General features: G+C 40.3%; 1 protein-coding gene across 2 annotated transcripts in view; it reads right to left on the bottom strand.

Moving 5' to 3' along the window:
- The window catches only part of SREBP (Sterol regulatory element binding protein), a 47,542-nt gene extending 44,792 nt beyond the window's left edge, over positions 1-2,750 (bottom strand). Inside the window, exon 1 of one of the 2 annotated variants that reach the window (XM_071688822.1) lies at positions 2,560-2,750. In XM_071688822.1, the coding sequence (XP_071544923.1) occupies positions 2,560-2,602 (43 nt within the window). In that variant the 5' untranslated portion in view covers positions 2,603-2,750. The remainder of the gene's footprint in view (positions 1-2,559) is intronic. The other variant, XM_071688823.1, reaches the window with a different exon arrangement.
- Positions 2,751-9,765: the final 7,015 nt, after the last annotated feature.

The raw sequence follows: 9,765 nt of genomic DNA on the forward strand, positions 1-9,765 counted from the left end.
CAAACAGACAACCAAAAGACATTAACCTACCAAAATTCAAGACTCTTGCAGCAGAGTCAGTGAAATACACCTATACTGCTGCAGAAGACACAGTCAACATACGAAATTTATAACTTATCAGTATAAATATGCAAGACTAGTATGCAATAAAAGGTGCTTTTAATTATCACCTCTAAACTGGTCTCTTTTTAAAATAATTCTAACAGAGCATTTCATTTAACAACTCACGTTTCTCATCTGATAGTTCTGTAATTCCACCTCTTGATTCAATGAACATACTTGGCATTACTGTAACAATCGCACTTTCTTGGAAAACCAACATTACAGGAATAGCTAAGTCTGCCTGTAAGAAATTGGGTGTCCTGTTTAGATGTCGAAACTTCTCTTCTGAAAAGTTGCTCTGTTTATAAATGGGACTTATTCGTCCTTGTATGGAGTACTACTCTCTCTTGTGGGGGGGTTCTAGCTCTGCATCCTTACTTGACAGAGTCGAAAGCGATCCTCCTTATAAACTGTCCCAGGCTAATTTTCAAACATGACCCCCTTGCCCTATGCTGCAAAGTTGGTTCACTTTCCCTCTTCTATAGGTATACTTTGGTTTTTGCTCCCAAGAGCTGGCTGCTAGTGTGCTCACACCACTACCTAGATCGCCCAATACTCAGCATGCTGCTGTGTCACACGATTACTGTGTGGCCATCAGCAACTTAAGGGTAGGCCGTTTTGATATCTGCTTCTTTCCCTATATGTTGAAGCTCTGGAACTCTACCCTCACATGTTTTTCCCAATAACTATGACCAATCACATTTCAAGAGGAAGGTTTTCACTTTCTCAAAAATTCATAAATACTTTCCCGTATCTTTTCTTTTTCCATTTCATAAATCTTTATATTTCAATTAAGGCCCAGCCTTGATGTGGACTTTTGTCCATGACTGGAGCCTTCAACATAAAAGAAAAAAAAGGTTTTCTCTGGACTTTCTCTAAAGCATCAATTTCTTTCCCCAATTAAAAGACTATGCATGAACTGTGTAATCCAAGTGTGGTCATACCATACACAGCTTTTAAATAGTACTAAGAATGACTCCAGGCACACATAATAAGAATGACTCCAGGCATACATGCAGAACAAGGAAATGAACAATGACTTTCATGAACTCCATCTGTATGATGTAATGCCATACTTCCTAAAATCTGAAAAATGGGCACCTTTCAAGCAAAATATAATCATTCTCCCATGGCATAAAATATCATACAGGAAACATAAACAAGGAAACATGTTTTACGTTATGTTGCATTCTCTCCTCACCAATATCATATACATACACCGTGTATCTTGCCAAGTAATTCCACCCCAAAGCAACAAATTTCCAGTAATACCATACATTTAAGATAACTATTAGTGCTACACTGTCTTCTTTTGACAAGGTTTGCCAGGAAGAACCTAGTCCTTTATATGTCGACACAAACTGCACCTGCTACTGATGTCTCATATCTCTATAACCTATTACTTCTGAAGGTGTGTATACAATGTTATGATGACACTATGAGGAATTCGAAGGTATTCACTGTTTAGGAAGAACAAGAGATCAAGCAGCTATGCAATCCCAAGCAGCAGTTCAATTAAACGTTAGTTAATTCAACTATTCATTTCAGCTACGGCTCTGAGGTTGTGTGTGTTTTTCATTGGATCTATTCATATTTTGCAAATGTTTTACCTAATTTTGCATTAACCACTTCCAAAATGTATCGTGTGTGTTGCTCCCTGCTATCACATAAATGATTAATAAAATATAAGCAGCTGTAAATTTATGCTCAAAATGATTATTAAGCTCTACACGCATAGAGTCCCACTCTTGAAACTTCATCGCAACTACTTATAAACCATCTCATCAGTGTTGGCACTGATCAATAATCCCCAAAGATTTCGTCAACTTTACTATCTCCTGTTTATTGTCATTTACGGGGTTAAATGTCCCAAAGTATACATTTACATAATAGTTCCACAAAACATCTCCGTTACTCCAATAGCAACTAAGATGACCAAGGGGAAATCACATTTCCGTAACAGCTCAGATCATTCTATTGAACATGTGCTGCATATATAGAAAAATTATATGCTAAATAAAATTATCTGAACTATACTGAACTGCGGTTTCACAATCATATATATATATATATATATATATATATATATATATATATATATATATATATATATATATATATATATATATATATATATATATATAAGCAATTTTAAGTTGCCTACATCAGATGACACACTACTGGCCTGTCAGGGTACAACCCCTCACCACATGAGTAACCAAAAGGCTATGAGGAACTTTGGACCCGTGTAGAGCACCATGGTCAGTACTTGAGCCAGTATCGAAGTAACGAAGTAATTTGCAAAAGTACTATAGTGCAACGATCACCTACCAAATATACATGCAACACACCTTTTTCATGACCAAGGTAATAACTTGCAACCATGATGCAACAAAGGTTTGTTACCTGTCACTCCAGTAAGCAATGTTAGTACCAATGGTTATAGCGAGCCCCTACCTTCCTCTACAAAGTCGTCTGGGATCATGACGTCCTCCTCCATCCTGCCTGGTACCCCTAGGAAATGACCTTGTTGATGAGAAATATTAACAGGTCGAGAGAACGCCCCTACACAATGCTTTACGCTTCACGATAGAGTCAAGACTGATCATCGCGCGATGTTGCCTCACTTAGGCATCCAATCAGGATGCACACCCCACTCCCTCATCACCAATCACAGCCCAGCTTCACCATCACGCGATATGACGTCATGGCCATGACGTACCACCAAAACACAGAACCGCGAGGTTCAGAGTTACGATGACGTCCGTAAGCAAACGATAATCCTTCCTTAAACTATGAAATGGCAGGTTTCTACAATTAAAGCCCAACTTATAAAAGATTATCGATACATGAAAAAGTTTTTTTTTTCTTTGAGGGTGATGAAAGCAGTTGATCCAAATAGTAGGAATGGATATTTTCAAGACCAATGATCAGAAAAAAATAATAGTATTACTAAATGGACGTTTTCTAATTGTTAAATCATTTTTTAAGTGACTAGATTCCATTAATAACATAGTAAATGTTTACGATTTAAACACTACAAAAAGAATAACAGGATAATGATTTACACACAAAATACGAGAATTGTCTTATTCACCCCCCTTTCTGCATGACACTTTTCTAACAATGTACGACACACGTAACAACAAGAAACAACGCCATTCGCAAGATAATTCCAAACGTTATCAAAATACTTTGACCAAACCAGAACAAATGGTATGAAGCTAAACGAAAGTACGACGCACCATTTTGTGATACAGCGCAGTGTTTCTCATTAAATTCATTATTCAACTAAGAAAATACGAATGATACATGACGCACACATACGTCTTGTCATTTATATATAAGTCTACTACGATATCGAGTCATTGTACCTTTAAAGCCCCAGGTGTTGTATGAATGAAAACGGGTCACATGCATTGGGAGCGAGTATTGATGTCTAGGAATAATCTTACTACCTGAAAGAGGTGTTCAAGATTTTCTGACGAGAATATAAGTTGATGACGGCCGTAATGTCTCTGCGATTAAGCTAGATCAAACCAACTCGAATAAAGAACAGCATGTATAATGAACCGAATATGTCAGTAGATTATAAAGATTTCTGTCATGTGAATGATAAAATGTCAGTATTAATAATTTTTGTGGTATACTGTGATGAACTGTTTTATATAACAAAACCTTGGCTAATACTTTCAATGTCCATAAGTATATATAGCTACAATATTTGTTATGTTCCGATGCACAATACCCTCGTTCAATATCATTTTACTCAACACTGAAAAAGAGCCTTTCTACTGGTGTTGCCTCGTCTTTTAACCTTTGCATATACTAGTGTGTACTATGTCTTTACCACTATGTACGTATATACACGATTTTACAACTCCCTCCCCGTGTAGAACAAATACACACACACACACACACACACACACACACACACACACACACACACCGGATTAGTGCATACATGAGCAGGAGTAGACATGATACATACATGCAAAGGGAGCAACACTCGTGTAAAACACTCCTCCTGTGACACAATAGTGGTCACAAAAAATAATCATACACACACACACACACACACACACACACACACACACACTATCCTTAATATCTCATAATGAGGTTATGGCAACAGCATCACTGGGTGAAGGCCTTCGCTACGCTGGTGAAGCCTTGACCGGGTCGTCCTTGAGGACAATGAAGCCCACGTTACAGATATAGCACTTTTCATATACAAGTAACGTCATTACAGCTATAGGGAAATGTGCATGCGTGATACGAGAGGCCAATGACCGTCAGGGCTGCCTTCAGTCGGGGTTAAACCCACACTGCATGACGTAACGAAACGTCGAAATGTAGCGTCGGGTTTTGTTTGTCACGGCCAGTAACAGACGCAAATATTTCTCCACTCGGCCCTGTGGGATCTCATTATGCCGTCATAGCTGTGGAAGATTATATAAGTACTTTTGTCCCTAAAAATGTAGCGATGAATCCTTCAAACAGTACTAGAAAGGTTCAGCTGAACGTAGTGTACAAAATCAGAAACCATAAATGAATTATAACTTGTACACTGCTAACGCAGTGTACAAAACCAGAGACCTTAGATGAATTATCACTCGTCAACATTTGACCTTAGCCGAATTATAATGTTATAATCACCTAGGATATTCGCGCCTTAAATCACTACATGATCATATCTAGAAATAAAAAAACATATACATCATTCGCAATGCCAACATTATCAAGCTAAACACACATTCATTCTTTTTCATGGTGGACGTGACCTATCAAACAGTCACCTGGAGTACATATAAATATCATTCCATAAAGATCTGATATTTTTAGCACCATGGTCGGCCTAACAACAAAACGAATGCCCAATATTTTCACCGAGAGACCAGCCTGTCTTGCATAACAAATGAGTCTACTTAAGCCGTAGTTTTGGATAACAAACAATAAAAAAAATGCGAGTTTTTTTTAACTTTTAATATACGATGTCATACAGTGGGATGACAATTGTTTTTAAATGCAATTCGATAGAAGTAGAAAAAATGCATCTTGCGTAGCACGATATGTAATAGCAGTGAAGGAAGGCACCATATACATGTCTACCCACGACTCCCAGTCTGTATAGTTTATGACCTACACCAGCTACTGTGAGGGGACCTAGTGCTGACCTCATTTCTGGCTACATAATGCGCTTATGATAGCCATCTTATATACGCATAATTCTTTTCCATACTTGGCACTTAATTGAAATATAAAGATATTAACGAACGGGAGAAAGAAGAGACGAAGAAAAGTATTTACGAATTTTTGAAAAAGTGTAAAATCCGTCTCTTACAAAGTGTCGAGTTATAGTTATTGGGAAAGACATGGGGTAGCAGAGAGTTCCAAAGCTTTGAGGTGTAGGGAAACAGTTATCAAAACGGCCTGTCCTTGAGTTGCCAACGGCCACACAGGAATCATGTGACGCAGCAGCTTGCCGAGTACTGCGTGGTATAGCTAGTGGTGTGGGCACACAAGCAGCCAGCTCTCGGGAGCAAAAACCAAAGGAAGAAGCGGGAAAGTGAACCAACACTGCGGCGTAGGGCAAGGGGATCAAGTTTTCTAAGTTAGCCCGGGGAGGTGATAAGTTGGATCGCTTCTGACTCAGCTTTGTAAAGTAAGGATTCAGAGCTAATATCGCCCTAGATGTGGCAGCAGTACTCCATACAAGGACGGATCAATCCTTTGATTTGGACACATGGAAAGAGTGAGTGAGGAAAGATTGACAAAGAGGATATATGTGTCAGAGGTGGAGGGAACAAGGAGAAACGGGAGACCAAACTGGAGGTGGAAGAATGGAGTGAAAGAGAGTTTGAGCAATCGGGGCCTGAACATGCAGGAGGGTGAAAGGCGTGCAAGGAATAGAGTGAACTGGAATGATGTGGTATACCGGGGTCGACGTGCTGTCGATGGATTGAACCAGGGCAAGTGAAGCGTCTGGGGTAAACCATGGACAGGTCTGTGGGGCCTGGATGTAGAAAGGGAGCTGTGGTTTCGATGCATTACACATGACAGCTAGAGACTGAGTGTGAACGAATGTGGCCTTTTTTGTCTTTTCCTGGCGCTACCTCGCTGGAGGGTGGATGCTATTTCATGTGTGGCAGGGAGGCGGCGAGAATGGATGAAGGCAGCAAGTATGAATATGTACATGTGTATATATGTATATGTCTGTGTATGTATATGTATGTATACGTTAAAATGTAACTATGTATATGTGCGTGAATGGGCGTTTATGTAAATACATGTGTATGTGGGTGGGTTGAATCATCCCTAGTCTATTTCCTTGCGCTACCTCGCTAACGCGGGAGACAGCGACAAAGTATAATAAATGAATATATATGTATATATATATATATATATATATATATATATATATATATATATATATATATATATATATATATATATATGTGTGTGTGTGTGTGTGTGTGTGTGTGTGTGTTTAGATTTATAGCCTAAGCCAGGTACCCATTTATCGACCCACCCCGAGAGGATGAATACCTGGGTTGGGTGCGAACCGACTGCCCCTTTGAGGAGTCAAACCCGGGCGAGCCTGTGCGTGGCTCATAATAAGCAGCGGCACCCACGACACCACGGATATTATTTGTCTCTCGTGATCCGCATCAAGAATGATACTTCAACCATCAGCATAAAAGTTAAGTAACTTTAATCTCTACCATGGTCTCCGCTCCAATACTTACTGTTACACACTGGAAAGGATCACAATTGACTTGTTCACGGGGAAATAAAACACGATAAGTTCCCAAGTGCATTTTCGTGTAATAATCACATCATCAGGGGAGATACAAGAAAGGAATATAACAGTCAGTTGATATACAACGAAGAGATGTAGCTAGGATGGCATTTAGTAAACATTCGAACATTCACTTGTTTACCAAATGGCGTCCTAGTTACGTCTCTTCGTTGTATATCAACTGTCATATTTTTTTCTTGTATCTCCCTGATGATGTGATTATTACACGAAAGAGCACTTGGGAACTTATCATGTCTCATATCCCCGTAGACTCAGAGAACATTAGTTACACATACTGCGCGCCTTATGAATCTTGAATATCCAAGCTCCGATGCCATCTGGTTCAAAATCTCTATTTCCCAAGATTTTGTTTTGATGTTTCGTTTATCTTTCCCACAAGTCCTCCACCCATGCTGAACGCTCTGACGATATGATTTCTTGTCATAAAGCGCACGTTTTCTTCACGTCCACGCACTGAAATGTTATGTGAGGGGGATCTTAATACTAGAGAGATAGAATTGGTCCTAAGGATTTTTCCCTTTTCCCATCCTTTACGCCAATCAAACGCACAAACGCGAGTTTCTCATCACCATCACCACGCAATACTCGGCAAGCTGCTGCTGCCACATAATGATTGTGTGGCCATCGGCAACGGAAGGGTGGGCCGTTTTGATAAATGTTTCTTTCCCTACACGTCTAAGCTTTGGAACTCATTACTTTGTCATGTCTTTCTCAGTAACTATGACCTAGCACATTTTTATAGACGGGTCTTTCACGTCCTCCAAAATTCGTAAATACTTTCCCTTGTCTTTACTTTTCCCTTTCATTTTTCTCTCCATATTTCAATTAAGGCCAGGCCTTTATGTGGACGTTTGTCCGTGACTGGAGCCTTCAACATGAAAATATATATCATTGCGGTGGTTTAGCCTATTTATGGTCCTCTGATCACGACCTTGTTTCTACTCATTTCCAGCTAGGTACGTCCCTACCCTATCCCGTTTTCAAGACACCAGCTTTGGTACATCGGATGTGCTCATTGGTTTTCCTTGCTCAGCTCTTACACCGACTTTCCTTTGGACAAGTATTGAATGGCCGTCCAGGTTGGCTTAAGCTGCGCTAACCACATATCAGAGGTTATCTTCGGTGTAACAGAGAGTGCTATGTCCATTCCTCAACCAAATCGTCATATCCTCTATCATAGTTTGATGGTTCTTGTTCTGATGTTTGTTGCATCAGGGACTGAAGATACCCAGCCATTATACTTTGATCTCCCGAATCTCACTCCGCCTTCATTTCTTCTAGAACAATTGCAAAGCTGTCACTCGTAGAAACACCTGCGCTTTCATAAAAATGAAATGCACAGTCATGATTTCCTCTTCAACTGATAAGTCTTTCTGCTCCTTATCAAAAGTATCTCCAAAACCTTTTGCAATTCAACCTTTCTTCCTGATCAGTCTACAGCTATCTCTCCAACTGATAAAGCCGATCCTTTCGGCATTTCATTTTCCTCTCCAGTTTGGATGATTCCACATCTACTCCTCCTCTCCACTTCCTCGTAGTAAAACTATTTCTTCGCTTTTACTTTCCTTATGCGAGATCTTCCAAAGTCTCTTCCAGCTTCTAGTAGGCACGGCGTATAGGCTAGATGACCCACCTCCTCATGTCCTAAAGGAACGTGTCACCAAGCTAGCTCCGATTCTTGCCCGTCTATTTCATTTCTGTCTAAAGACTCCTATCTGCCTCAGCTTGGAGGCTCTCCTTGGCGCAAACTATCATTGTGAAGGGTGACAGTTCTTACTCTTTAAAGATTCTCCATTGCCATCACTTCCGCTACCTCCAGTGTCTTCGAATCTTCCACTTTCTTAAGCACTTAGAATCCCATTCCCTTCTTGTTGATCACCAATGTGGCTTTTGCAGTGCTAGGTCTACTGCTGATCTTTCCTATGTGACTCACCTCTGGTCCTCCTCTCTCAGAGATTTTCCAGAAAATATTGTCGAAGCCTTCGACATCTCCAAAGCATTTTGCAATAGGTTTGGCTTTTTTTTTTAACTCCCTTTCTTTGGTTTTTCTTCTTCACTGTTAGCTAATGTCAACATTCCTCTCAGGCCGTCCCATCCCAGTAGTCATCGATGAAGCAACTTCCACATCCTATTGCTATCAGCAGTGGTGTTCCTCAGGGTTCTATCCTAACACCTACTGTCTTTCTTCTCTCGATATATGATCTCTCGTCTACTTCTAACCCTATTCACTCACGATGATGATTGCACTTCAGCTCACTTTCCTCTCCCTTCCTTCTAGTACTCGTTCTCTTTCTGGTACTGAACATATTTTCTCTCCCAGTTCAGACCTGAGCAGCATCTCAGAATGGGAAAACAACAGCCTTGTTAAACACGATTGTGCTAAGACGCAGTTTCTCTCTGTATCTGAGGGTCATATGTTCCCCTCTGTTCAATTTGAAAACACCTCAAGTTAACCCTGTAATAAAACAAACATGTAGGGGATCATATCCTCCTCTCTGTTCTAGAAACCCCACATAATCAACATCATAAAGTCTGCTTCTCAAAAGCTGGGAGTAGTGCATACGTGCCGTCAGAATTTTCCTTGTAAGCAACTATTTCATATTCATGTGGGATCTATTCACTCAAGTTTGGAATACTGCTCACATACACATGGCGGTTCTTCCTCCGTTTCTCTATGGACCAAGGTGGAATCGAAAGCCCTCCGTCTCAGTAATAGCCCTGGTATCACTCCCCTCCAACCATCCCTTTCTCTCTGCCGTGATGACCATGTTCTACAGGTGATCAACTGCTCCAATGAGCTGTTTCGGGTCCCCTTCTTCAGACAAAGGACGGTCTACTCC

This window comes from Panulirus ornatus, chromosome 46, assembly GCF_036320965.1.
Source record: "Panulirus ornatus isolate Po-2019 chromosome 46, ASM3632096v1, whole genome shotgun sequence".
NCBI lineage: Eukaryota > Metazoa > Arthropoda > Malacostraca > Decapoda > Palinuridae > Panulirus > Panulirus ornatus.